The sequence below is a fragment of the Thrips palmi genome, unplaced genomic scaffold (assembly GCF_012932325.1).
Source record: "Thrips palmi isolate BJ-2018 unplaced genomic scaffold, TpBJ-2018v1 HiC_scaffold_7, whole genome shotgun sequence".
In the NCBI taxonomy this organism is placed as follows: Eukaryota; Metazoa; Arthropoda; class Insecta; order Thysanoptera; family Thripidae; genus Thrips; species Thrips palmi.
The window spans coordinates 7,958,458-7,972,540 of NW_023144634.1; the positions used below are offsets into that span (position 1 = coordinate 7,958,458).

Here is a 14,083-nt window from a genome sequence, read left to right on the forward strand (position 1 = left end):
TTTATAGTACTTCTTCATAACACAAAGCATTTCTTCAGAACACGAAGCAATGCCTTCTTTTTCTTCGTAGATATGAAGCAAATGCTTCGTAGGCTTTTAAGGGTGCGCCCTGTCTGCCGACCGGCTGCCGTCCTGGCCACGCATGGCCCGGCGTGGCACGGCACGGCCATGGCCCGCGGGGGATCGAACCGAAAATTTATGGCACGCCGAGTGACGCAGACGCAGTGCCTTCCTCGCCTCCAGGACGCGATTGCCGGGACAAAAAGTCGCGGGGGAAATGGCATGTGGTTAGGGGGGAGGGGGAGACGTCGGGGAGCGGGAACAAATGACCCCGACGTTGGAAATACGGTGACATTGAAAATTATACGTTTGTAAAGCGTACACTCTCAGACTCGCAATTGACTTAGTACGTTATACGAAGAAACAGTTGGTAAATAACGAAGGGTTTTCTTTGAAAGCTTACATGCTCAAAATACTTTGTTGTAACCAGCTAATTTTCTTAGTAAGGCCGAAAATAGTTTGTAAGGTTTTCAGAACGAACTTTCCTCTCTTCTATCAAAATTTGCGCTCTCCCAACACAATTTTCGTTACTGGAGCAAAACCGACCAACGAATCAGTTAGACCAATTAATCATTCTTTTTTCCTTGAATCAATCAGGCGTAATAGGCTCCTCCGTCAGGACTCCCCCTATAGCAAGGGGGAATTGCTAGTCTATGCTTCATTTCAAGCCAAACATTATACTTGACTGTAGCATAGGGTTACGCCTCAGTGTCACCATAGTGAACGCCCGTGCTTTGAAAATAATACCAACAATCTATTTCCTCCGTTAATCAGAAAAAAAGCTTCGCTCCGCCTTTCTATCTCTCACACACTCGTACACACGTGTGACCCAATCGACCAAACGCGCGCGGAAGGGGTGGCCGGGCGGCAGTCCTACTAAAGTGGTTCGGCTACCGAAAAACCAAAAGCAAAAAAAAAAAAAAAAAAAAAAAAAAGACGACAGAGAAAAGTGGCGAGGAAACAAAAGTGGAGGACGTCCTATTCCATTTCATTCCGTGGGGATAACACAACGACAGCAGCCCCGACCGGTCAGCCAAGCGATTCGGAAGAGACGTTTCTTGTCTCTGTCGCACTCATGGGGCTCTCCGAGAGGTTGCGAGAGAGACAGAGCGACAAACCAACCTTCAGAGTCGTTCGTCAGGACCAATGAAATGTGGAGCGGACGCGGTGAAGGGACAAAGCGGTGTCTGGCCACAAAAGGAGACAAGAGGAGCCATAGCATTCTTATCTGCGCCGCCATACATTTTCATATACCCACACGCCGCCACCGCCATAATCCCACGGCCACAATTTTTATTGAGATTTACGCCAGAAAAAAAAGAGAAACATTGAATGTTTTTGTACAGTTTTTTTCCGAGACGAAATTGTTATTTTGTTTTATTTTCGTACAGACGAACTTTTTTGTGTAAATCTGTGCGCGATTTCGCAGACCCCACGCGCGCATGAAAATCACACAGAAAACTGGAAAGTCACGTACAAAATTGTACATGACGCCTGTTGTGTGCAAACCTTACCAGTGTGCGTTTGCACGTATAAACATTTGATGACATTCCATTTTTCCGCCAGAACAGAGTCAACGCCTTCGCGACGCGAGAGTTCCACGCTCGAGGCGGGAAGCGGCGCTCGCAGTCGCTGGACTTTGCCGCTAGAGTGCGCTGCTGTGGACTGATTCCGAGAGTCGTTTTCGTCGCTCTGTCCCTCTCGCACTCATGGGGCGTCCATTATAGGTGCGAGAGGGACAGAGCGACGGAAGCGACTCTTGGAATGAGACTGCAGTGCCTCCGGGTGCGGACGGAGACATGCAGCACGAGGGGAAAAGAAAGAAAGAAGGCCAGCCTGACTCGGCCTGCGACTGACAAGCCGATCTCCGGGCGCTCCCCGTGCAGCCCTCGCTGCCGTGCGCAGCGTGGCCACGTCTCCCAGTGACGTCATGGCAGTGGGCACCCACGGGTGCACCCACGGGTGCGGCCCGGACAACGCCACGCCCTCGCCAGCCACCACACGACACACTGTTATCCACGAATGTCACGTCAAAGTCGTTGTCACGTTCGCTCGACTGCGAATTCTCTTGCGTTCGATTGAAATTTTATTTTTTCACGTTCGTTTGAGGGTGAATTTTGTCATGTTTGTTTCAATGTGCACATAGTCACGTTCGTTTGAACCTGAATTTTATCAGGTTCGCTGTGAATTTTTTCACCTCATATTTGCTTGAAGGTTAATGTTTTCACGTCATATCAGTTTGAATGTGAATTTTTCTACGTCGCATTTGCTTGAATGTAGAATTTTTATACGTCAGATTCGTTTGAATGTTGTTTTTTTTTTCACGTCATATTTGTTTGAATGTGAATTTTCTTCACGTCATATTCACATAATGTGAGTTTTGTGTGAATTTTGTCACATTCGTTTGGATGTGATGTCACATTCCTTGGAACATGACGCGGCTGCCTTCAGATCATCATTCAAACGAATGTGATATCAAGGAATGACTAAATAATCAATTTTACGAATCTTGTATTTGCACCCAAACCGATCGAAATCATTCATTGTCTCCAGAGACATTCTTATGTGTCAGGGAGAAAAATCCTACTCTCGTCCCGTCTGTTGGTGCACGCGCTCAAAAACCCCTCGAGACGAGAACGAGAACCTTGGCGCCGCTAAGCGCTTTCTAAGGGCACCTGGGCCAGCCGGCCGATTCCAAACCGAGTCGCACTGACTCTCTCGCTCTCACGCTCCGTTTCGGAGGGGTGCGGCAGGGGGAGAGAGAGAGAGAGAGAGAGAGAGAGAGAGAGAGAGAGAGAGAGAGAGAGAGAGAGAGAGTACGGTTTGGAATCGGCCTGCTGAGCGGCGGACCCTTCGTCGTTTGAACAATGCCCCACCACCATCATCGTCTCCCCGGTGGAAACTGCAAAATCCATTATTTTCTGAATAACGTCCAAAGCGGCGCTGCAACAACAGATTGGGGCGTCTTCCGGCGCAACCCGTTTCTCGTTCTTTAATTAGAGAGAGAAAAGGAGGGGGGAGGGAGGAAGGAAAGGGGGAGGTAGAGAGAGAGAGAGAGAGAGAGAGAGAGAGAGAGAGAGAGAGAGAGAGAGAGAGAGAGAGGAGAGATGTTCCTCCCAAGGTACACAATTACCTGCGAGTCTCCTCCAATCATTCCCAGGCCACGTGCAGCGAGTCGAGGAGAAGTGGCCCGGTGAAATGGATACAGTCCGAACGGGGCCCCACAGGGGGTGCGTGGCTGCGGCAGCATTCGTTTGCTCATCGCCCGTCTGTCTGTCTCTGTCTTTCGCTCTCTGTCGCGCTGTCTGTCTTTTGTTGTCTGTCTTTCGCTGTCAGTCTGTACGTCGCTGTCTGTCCGTCTTTCCCTGCCAGTATTTCGCCGTTTGTTTGTCTGTCTCTCTGTCCCTCTGTCTGTATATCTGTCTGAATGTCCGCCTGTCAGTCTGTCTGTCTGTGGCACTGCCAGGACGGGTCAAAAGCAACAAGCACCTCATCCCGGGAGGAAAATAACGCAGCGTTTTCGTTTTGTTGCTCCTGTTTACTAAGCACGCGCCATTATTACGTTGAATGTGACGGCCCAGCCGTGCATATGCAGCAACGCGCACAGGGCGCACAAAAAAAGCAAGGAACAACAGAGAGGTTCGGACCGTACGATGGGAAAAAGTCAGCATAAAAAAAGGATAATGTAAACTTAACTTCTTACGGATACGCGTACCCGCATCACGGGGGTTTTGAAAAAAACGTTGCATACGGATGGATTTAGGCCCAACATGAGAGACTCATGGAGTTTGACAGATTGTTTCATCCGTCTTTCGTCGCCATCGCCTTCCGACGATTTTGTTTTAACGTTACGGACACAAAAACCTTTGAAAATCGTCCGCATTGGAAGCGAGCACTGTGAGAAAAAAACGGAAAAAGTAAGTAACATGTCTGGTCAATAATTTGCCTGGACCATCCGTACTTGCCAACTACGGAACGTTCCGTACTTTTTTTCCGTACCCATTTACATGGGTTACCTCCGTACTATATTTTTCTGTACCATTTCTGTACCAAAAGTACGGAATTTTTTACAGTGAGATCAATCCGTTGTCCCGTTTGCAAAGCTATACGGATCGCGGCGCGGAGTGACTGCATGGTAGAGACTGTGAATGGTGAAAACGGGAACGGATGGGATAATTTTTTTGCCAGATACTGGGGGCAAAGGTGACTTAAGTGGCTCAAACGCCAACAAATGAACATGATGATACAATTCACAAATAGAGCCAAAACACACTTATGCGCGAAACGCCGTGAAGGGGCATTGCGAGATTCGTTCTCCAGGGGCGCGGCGTTGGGCGAATAATTGGTTGTCGACCCTCCCCGGCGTCGTGGCGGGGCGTGGCGGGGCGTGGCGGGGCGTGGTGGGGCGTGGCGGGGCGTGCGTAGAACGACAGTCGGACAAGACAATTACTGAGAATGCCCTTTGCTCAAGCCGTTTAGCCTTCTGGACGGCGACGCTGGATTCGGGCCATCGGATAGCGGGGCTGCTCGGCAACTGAAATAAGGAGGGGCTATCCTACTCAGCGCGAGATTCGTCCCCATCCTCCGAGAGGGTCTTATTAAGGGCCGAGAGACGTCATTGACTGGACGATGCCCCGTGGTGCCGTGCGGGCCTAGTCTGGCCAGTTCTTTCCCCCGCGGTGCCTTCACCCCGCGGGGACGGCGACGCCCAGTCAGCATCGCGCTGCTCGCACCCCTCGTGAACCGTCCAGGTCCTTTGGCTTACTGCGCGCTTGAAGGTCTACGAAATATTTTAGGCATACGCGGGATTGCACGTGCAATCTTAAAACAAAAATTGTTGTCAGATAACAAAAATCTTGTTAAACTACAACGCAACTCTCTTTTATTGCGATGGCATTATTGTCACATGACAAGGTAGTTGTAATCGTTGTAATACAACATAAGAGTTGTCTATTGATAAATTTCCCGTTCAGACACCAAACAACTGTTGTAATTTAACAATACTCCAGTAGGTGATTGTGTTGTCATATTACAGTGAATTTTTAACAGTGCACCTGACAAGTATGTGTACCATCTCTTTCGACTCCGCCGTGTACACACTTCACGATGAGTCCGAGCGGAACAAAGTCCAATGTCCAGAGCCCAGCAAGCTTAGAATCCGATGTCAGATGACCCTATTTTTTGCCCACTTTGTATTTGTGTCCGATAATTTTCTCGACTTCTATGGCAGGGATTGCCACAGAGAATCCAGTATAAATAACAATTTTCCAGGCACGAGTAAACGTAAAGGGCGTGGAAATGAGAAGAAATCTATTTTTTTTAAGACTAGAGAAGAGAGGATACCGAGTCAGAAATAGCGAAAGGAGGAGTTTTGTGACGTCAGATTGTGCTCGTGGAGCTCAGGACCACGGACATTGTGCTCACGGAGCTGAGGACACCCGATTTCGTGCCCGCGCAGTTCTGAACATGGGGATATCATTGAATTTCGGTGTACAAATCCAACGAATTTCAGTCGAATTCCGATGAATTGCAGCCAAATTTCGATTAAGTTTAACGAATTTCAGTGAATTTTACATCACTCGTGTAAATTTTGTCAGAATGTCAGAAACATGTCTGAAATCCTGATCAAAATTCGCGCACCTCTGAAAGCTGAAATTCTGAAAACTTACTCTGATATTGATGGTGTGAGTTCTACAGAATGTCAGGAGATGTTTTCAGCTTTCAGAGGTGCGCGAATTTTGATCAGGTTTTCAGACAGGTTTCTGACATTGTGATAACATTTACATGAGTGATGTTTGATGAATTTCGGTGTGCAAATTTGGCTGGAGTTATTTCCCGTTGGCTCGAACATCGGACTTCGCTCTTAGGACCCATCGCTCAGTTTCGAGAGTTTTCTAGACATGGCGCCGTTTCGAGATGCGCCAATCGCGCGGTCTTGACACTCACACTACGATGTGGTAGAAGATGGACGGCAGGCCGCGGGGCCGCTCCAGGAAGTTGTAGACCCTGCTCTGGAGGCGCCGGTACCGGGCATCGCGGCGGGTGTTGGCGCGGTAGTTGAGCGGCTTTCCCAGCAGACTCATCCGGGGCTGTTGGAGCCGGCCGCGCTTGTGTCGCGTCAGGCTGGAACAAAAGAAGGGCCGGAAAAAATCAGCATCTCTGGCGGGGAAACATCAGCCGGTCACTCCTGACTGATTTCAAGCCGCTTGCCCTCTGGGGGTGGGGGAGCCAGCTTTCGGCTTTGGCTTCGGCGAAGTTCCCGCCAAGGTGACACGCTCACCTCGTGTTCATCCTTCTGATCTTACGCCCTGGGGCGGGGTGGGGCGGGGTGGGGTGGGGCGGATGGCAGGCCTGGAGGGAATGGGCGGGGGCGGACCCGTGACCTTGGCGAAGGCGCTGACGGTGAGTCGTGTACGCGCAAATGGAATGAATATATCTCGAAAACATGACGCGAGCGGCTGATCGTTTACTTCAATCGTTGTTGTTGTTGATGATGATGGTGATGGTGGTGATGATGATAATGATGATGCCGGTGATAATGGTGATGATGCTATCAGCTGAACTGCATTCATTGTATGCAGAAATTACTGCATGTATGCTATGTGTAAGTGCAGCAAATACTGCATTCATGTCCATATGCAGTAAATGCTGCGTACATGCTACCTACCAGCTGTATACATGAGCATGTACGCAACAATCACTGCCTATGAGCATGCACGCAGCATTTGCTGTATAAATGGCATGTATACAGTATTTACTGTATAAAATGCATACAGCTCGGCTAACAGTTTAACTGACAGAGAGGTGGTGATGATGATAAAAGTAATCGGGCACGTTTGGGTGATATTTATGTAAGTAAAACTATTGCCCAAACGGCGCGTACGCCGGCCTTGGCTACAGGGCTCGCCGGGGGCTGGCCAGGGTGGAGCAGGACAGGTCTGAGGTGCGCGGGGCCGCGACGCGGTCAGCACGCTGACAGGAAATCGATGGCATCAGGCCAGCCGCGTTAGGCGTGGCGTGGCGCAGAGTGGTCAGCACGTTGCTGCCCACCAGAGTCTCGGGACTGCACTACCGTGCCGAGCACGCAGCACCATACACTCGTGTAAATGTTATCACAATGTCAGAAACCTGTCTGAAAACCTGATCAAAATTCGCGCACCTCTGAAAGCTGAAAACATCTCCTGACTTTCTGTAGAACTCACACCATCAATATCAGAGTAAGTTTTCAGAATTTCAGCTTTCAGAGTAGTGTTCTGAAGGGTGGGAATATTCCCGGGAAAGTTGGGAATCTTGGGGAACGTTACCGGGAACGTTCAAGGCTCCAAAACGGGAACGTTCCCGATTTAAAGAGAAAATGAAGTATAAGTACCGATAAATGCAAGAATTTACTGGAAATTTACATGAACTATGGTTTCTGCCTACGCAAGTTGAATAATGTTATTGTTTTAGACCAATAAGGTGGGCTAAAAATAACGATTTTAAGAAATCGCGAACGTAACATCCTTAAAAAACGCTTGTTCTACTACTTGACGTGAATTTTCGGTACTATGGGCAGTGTTAGGCTCTTGGCTCGTCCTCACCAACCGATGCGACTAAGAACTGATCGCTTATAGTATGGTAGCCATTTGTCGACTGGACCCACTGGCTTCACGGGGACCTACTAATATGTTGAGAATCGACCTGAAAGTTTTCAAAGAAGTTTAGAGTCTTATCGACTTAAAACGCAAGTCTTTATAGTCTCAAATAGTAATGGATTCAGGCTGTTTACGATGGAAAATTGCGAGAATAGTCAAAAATTTGCTTGTTTGTATTCTCCAGTAGGCAAATAAAGTTATTTTATTAAAAAAGCTGAATATTCCCAGTTTTGGGGAATCTTTGGAAATGTTCCCGGGAATTCATTGGGAACGTTCCCCAAACTGATCTTTCCCGGGAAATTTAGAACACTATTTCAGAGGTGCGCGAATTTTGATCAGGATTTCAGACATGTTTCTGACATTCTGACAAAATTTACACGAGTGTAAGCAGACACAAGCAGACACTGTGCCTTGGCCTTCGCCGGAACACTCGTTTGGAACACTCCCAGCATGTTACTGACTTTTCCTCATTTTGTCAGTACTTATGCAAGTAATTTGAGCAACCATAATACGTACTTTTCTTTTTTGGCCCGTCCCGTTTATTTTTTGTAAAAAAAATGACGGAGGGACGGGCATATAGTATGATCCCTGCTGTGCGTCCGTTCGTTCGTCCGTCCGTCCGTCCGTCCGTCCGTCCGTCCGTCCGAGGACTTCCCGTGGTCCGATCTTGACCATATTTGGTATGCAGCCTCCTTGGGTGACCCTAAGAACCGCCCGGTGGCAGCAAATCCGATCCGAGCCCCGGGGGCGCTGCTGCAGGTGCATCATGGTCTACATGGGGTCGAGGAGGATCTCGGCAACGGATGCAGCTAGGAGGGCATGTAGGGGTATTTTTGGAATCGGGGCGACGAGAGAAAACCAAGGGCGCCAGTTTCGAGCGAATCGGAGATGTTCGGACCCGGGTTTAAATCCCAGCGGGGTATTTTTTGAACATTCTTTTTATTCGAGTTTTTGAATTGTTTCTGATGTTTTTGAGGGGGCTGATGACGAAAACGACATTTATTTTAACCCCAGACTCGGGTTTAATTCCCGTCAGGGTCAAACATAGGCGAAATTCGTACGTTTCTTAATGTACGGGACGGGCCAAAGTTGCCGATGTATGTCGCTACTTTTCCAGTTATTTATAGAACTACTTAGGAAATATTGAATAATGTAATGACAATTTGGTTTCGTTCATAATTTTACAAAGGAAATTGTCATACTTAGAAAATTTTCGAGTATTTAGAAAATTAGAGTATTATTGTTGCTTATACGTATAAGGGCAAGAAAAGTCGAACCCTGGTGGAGCTGATCTCTTGACTTTTATCCATCCCTCGACCAGTGATTTCAACTTTACATGAAAATCTGAGTGTGAAAACACTGTTAAATCGATGTCATGGAATGGAGCAGTAGGCCAGAAGAGGGGTGTACTTTTCTTACCCTGTACTTTTCTTCCCCAACCTACCCCTAAGAGTCCGTTGTACGAACCCACATAACTGCAAATTCCATCTGCCACCCTGAGACAGGGCGACGACCCATATTTTCACAAGGTGTGTCCTTCAAAGCATGCGTTCCGGCAGTTTTATACAGTGGTGGTACCGTGAAGCATGATTCGACGTCTGAGAAAAATAATGTGCCCCCCCCCCAACCGCTTGGAAAAAAAAGAAGGGTGAAGTCCGTGGAAAAGGCGTGTGCGACGATCCGGTGCTGCTCGCAGGGGCGGATTCGCTAACCCGATGACTGTCACTGCTCACTTCGGGGCCAGGACTCTCCTTTTGCTGAGTGGGTCGTTTTGGATCAGAAAAAGAAACGGCCGGCTCTTTGGAGACTCAACGCAGTGTGGGCGACCGGGGGAGGGGCAAGCCTTTCCTGGCTCCCTTGTGCTGGTTCCTAGAGTCAGGGAGGTACCTCTCTGGTGCTGAAAAATGGGAAAGAAAATAACACCCGGAGAAGGTTGAAATGGGTTCGCTGAAGAATGCGCTGATTTTTCATGTGTTCAGAAAAATCCAAAATGAAAATTTGTTGAAATTCATTTTACAGTCATCCTTCATCCTCAGCTTGGAGGAAGGGAGCACTTAAAAATTCGGGGGTTTTGCTCTGGGATTCGTCTATTTTATTCTGCGTGCGATTTTAGCAGTGTGGACTTGACCTCTTAAAAGCCTTGAAGCATCGTGCCGGCTCCTCTGTCCACCAGCTTCATGGGGTGCGTCGCCCCGGGCGTGGCGGTGGCCACCAGGCACCACCCGGCCGCCGCCAAGTTTACCCGTTTTGCCGCTTTGAGGGGCCGTTACTTTTTTGGATGTCATAAGCCGGCCCGGGCAAACATCAAACTCCGAGTTCGTTGCACAAACAGGGTGCCGCCATTAGCTGGACCCGCGGGCGTGTGCTCTGCCTGCACTGCTCCGCACTGCTCTGCGCTAGAAGGCCAGAACTCGAGTAATTGTGCTGCGGGGTGCGGCGTTGCCTACACTGCAATTCTATTGGCAAGTTTCCTTGCCACTCTACCGGCGCTCCGGTTTGGGTGCCAAAATTTGGCCTTCTGGGTCCGTATCGCCCTCGAGACTGTCAAATTTTGGCACTCCCAGAAGGACATACCGACTTAGGAGTCCAAATTTTGGGGTTGAAAAGGGGACGCCAGTGGAGAAGCAGGAGAACTTGCCGAATGATTTGCTGTGTATGTTCGTTCGTAGGGAGCCGCACGCGCACAGTGGGTGGGACCTGACCTACACTGCTTTAAGGGGGGAGCCTCGTCAATTTCCGTCAATAAAGCAGATTTTCGTTTTTGAGATTTTTGAATTCTTTGCATCAAACCCTTTCATTATGTGGCTGATTGGTTTCAAATTTCGAAACCGTTCGGCCAGAGGACAACATTTTGTAAACTATTTTCCACTGGTTAGGTTAGACCGTTCAAACTTTAGGGCCATTTTACTCAATTGCGATATTTTGGGCCTTGCGCGCATGATTTAGGCCAAACCGTTTCACGTATTGACTTGAAATTTTTTCTGGTGTTACACCTAAACAAGACCCATAAATTGAACCTCTAGTTTCCAAATTGAACAACTGCAAGTGTTTTTTTTAACTTCTAAAAGATCAATTTTTGTATACTTTTAAATATTTTTTGTGAAATGTAAAATAACAACAGTTAGAAACCAGATGTGTTAAACCTAGAGGTTCAATCTCTAAAGCCAAGTGTCTAGTTTCAGAGGAAACAAACGGATTTGGAAAAAGTTGTCGGATAGCTTCAAAACCTTGCGCGCAGTGAACGTATGTCTTTTTGCAAGGTATTTTTGAGGGGTTACCTCACCAGATATACATTCCCACCAGATATAATCCCGCCAGATATAAATCTCACCAGATATACACCTAGTAATTTTATTTTTATAAACGCATATTCACACGAAATATAAATCCCACCAGATATACAGATATTTATATTTTAAAATTAACCGTCTCACCAGATACAATTCCCACTAAATATAATTCCCACAAAATATAATTCTCACCAGGTATAACAATAAAAACATATCATATGCAATGCAGGTTAACATGTTTGCAGAACTGCAGTTTATATATGTATGGAACGGGTATCTGAAGTGCTCTACTCTGCAAAGTCAGCTCTGTCTTGATTGAACGCACTTGTACACTCTCTTTAGCGTGTACCCAAGAGAACAGTCCCACAAGCGTGTTCTCAGCTTCATTCGTTTTAAGGGAACTACGTTAAGTGTTTACTGACCTGAGCACAATAATTTTTTTTTATAAAATGTTCTTAAAAGTGTGATCTTTCCAATGAAAAACCCCACATTCCTTCAAAAAAAATCAGGAAAGAAAAGATTTTTTTTTAATTTAACCAAAATTTTAGTGTTAATGGCGAGCCTCCTCCCTTAACGGAGGGGTACAGACACGTGGAATTCATCATTAGGTCACTGCCAAGGGTGAGTCGCATGGAGGCCTTTATCATAAGTCGTATGTGCGTGTGTGTGTGGGGGGGGGGGGCAACAACACGATGCATGGAAACGTTTACAGATATTCAGGCAATCCTGGCTTTTAAACATTAGATTCAGCCTTCGTTCTTCTAATTTAAAGACTTGTGTTCAATGAAAAGAATAGTTGGTAGGCCAATGTTATGGAGAACAAATGAGAGTCCGTATAGATGCTCTCCTTTTTTCGGCCCAAGGTAAGGGCCTCCATGATTCCACCCTGAGTCCAATTTACCAACCATCATTGTACAAAGTCAAAGCGAGAAAACCGTCTTCTTTCCTTTTAATTACGCATTCTGTCTGGAACGCGCAGCGCAGACAACCGCGGTGAGGGGCGCAAACATTTTTTTTCTGATAAATGCGAACACTGCAAAGAGAAGCAAAGAAAGGGAGGGGCGGGGCCACGCGATGACGAAACACAGATTATGTATAATGCATTTTTATGAATGACAAACACGGAATCACCGCTCTCACACAGACAACGAGCGGAGAAGCGATGACAGGCTTTTCTAATGAATAATGGAGGGTGCGATGGAAATTAGCGCGATTCGACAGCCCGGCCGACTTTTGTGTCCTCCCTAGACCAGTCTCCATGGTTGCGCAGACTGTCGCTTTCCAAATTGTAATTTCACTAGACTTTGACCACTGGCTCTTGCGGACTCAAATACATCAATCTCTGTTAAGAATATCGTCTTAAAAATGCATATTTTTCTTTCAAATTTGGAATGAAAGAGAGACGAATCACTTAAAATGGAAACTGGGCAGTAATTTTACCAAATTTTTGAAACGGCGTGTGTTATTGCTCATCATGGACTCTCTCTGACTGCTGAGGTACCGTCGAAACATCCCGCGGTCCATTTTTATTCAGTCTAAATGCCTCACTAATTCTGAATCCCGACTCGAGAGATGTTGTCTGACCTTTCCCAGTTACGAATAATATAAGGTTCTCTGGAAAGCAAACGTACTTTTGATCGGGCGCGGCAGACTGGGGTTGGAAAAGGTGGATGGATGGTGGTTTTAGGGGGGAGGGAGGGGGAGTCGGGGGCCAAATGGGGGCACATGGCGGTGCGTGTCGCGGTGGGGATGAGATGTAGAGATGATGAAGTCCCTTGAGGCCTGCAGGGCCTGGACCCACACAGGGAAACCACATCTGATGGATGCTGGAGTCCGGCTGCACTCTGAGAAAAAATGACGGTAAATCCTGGATAATTTTTTTGCCAAACTTTACCGTACTTCAAAAACCAGTATCCTCCGTACAGTCTACAGTATTTACCGTACTTGTTTTACAAAATATTCCGTAGTCTTTTAACAGTAGTTACCGTTCTTCCGTACAGTCCATGCCGTAGGAAAGACCAGATCTGGTCCCAACAAAGGCCGCTTCCAAGAAGTGTCCACATCAGGATCTTGAGAAAAGGGGGTCGACCGACTGAAAAATTTTATTGCACCTTTCAATAGGTCTCGTCAAGACCTTTCCAACGAGTGGTCGGAAGAGGGGTCCAGGAGTCCGACTTCAGCAGTTGCGTACATCAGGAACTTGGAAAAAGAGGGTCAACCGACTGAACCAAATTGTAGCAGTTTTGATAGGTATTAAAAGTACGGGATTGCCGGGGAATAATGTACGGGATTCCCTGTAAAAAAAGTACGGCGTTTCCTGTAAAAAAAGTACGGTATTGACTGTAAAAAAACGACGGCATTGCCCGTTAAAAAAAGTACGGTGAAGTCTGGAGTAATCAGTACAGGATTTACCGTGATCTTTTCTCGCAGTGTGGACGAGGGCAGCAGCCTCCACTGCTGGGAGGCTCAACTGTGGCTTTCCTGTGGGCGTCCGAGGAAGGGGTGAAAAGGCTCGCTGGAGTCCGCAAGCTGGTACACTGGTGCACACGTCCGTTGTGTGGCGCAGAGCTCTCTGCCGCCCACTAGGACCCGCCACTAAGAAAACGAGACGGTCAGCAAAGAAGACCGCGTGCCTGCACTGTGAAAATTTGAGTCGTCACTTGATGACAATTTCAAGGCTAGTTTTCCTTGTAAGGATGTCATCAAATCAATTGATGACATTGATGTCCATGCCCATGCAATAAAGATAGGAGCTTTGATGAAAATGTCATCAATTTGGTGAGGTCGTCATCATTTGAAAGTGATGAAAATACCATCCACGTTTTTATCATAAAGTGACAACAAATTTTCACAGTGTGTAGGCACAACTGCGGAACAGGGAACAGATCCAGCATCCAGCACGCCCTAGCTGAAAATTCATTTCTGATTGGTAATCGAACTGATTGCAATGCGCTCGGGCAGCAAGTCAGTCACGTCCAATTTTCACGAAACCGAACAATAGATTTTAGACCCTTTGAACCTTGTGCAGGAAAGCCTTCCTAAATCCGAAGTCGGCCTCGAATCGACACCTTTTTAAATTTTATGTATTTTTGTTGAACA

The 14,083-nt window shown here is 47.2% G+C and overlaps 1 protein-coding gene across 6 annotated transcripts in view; it reads right to left on the bottom strand.

Annotated features, from left to right (window-relative positions):
- The window catches only part of LOC117652337 (potassium voltage-gated channel subfamily KQT member 1-like), a 152,988-nt gene that overhangs the window by 40,528 nt on the left and 98,377 nt on the right, over nucleotides 1-14,083 (bottom strand). For all 6 annotated transcript variants that reach the window (XM_034397174.1, XM_034397173.1, XM_034397177.1 and 3 more), the window contains exon 2: nucleotides 6,007-6,183. In XM_034397174.1, the coding sequence (XP_034253065.1) occupies nucleotides 6,007-6,143 (137 nt within the window). In that variant the 5' untranslated portion in view covers nucleotides 6,144-6,183. The remainder of the gene's footprint in view (nucleotides 1-6,006; nucleotides 6,184-14,083) is intronic.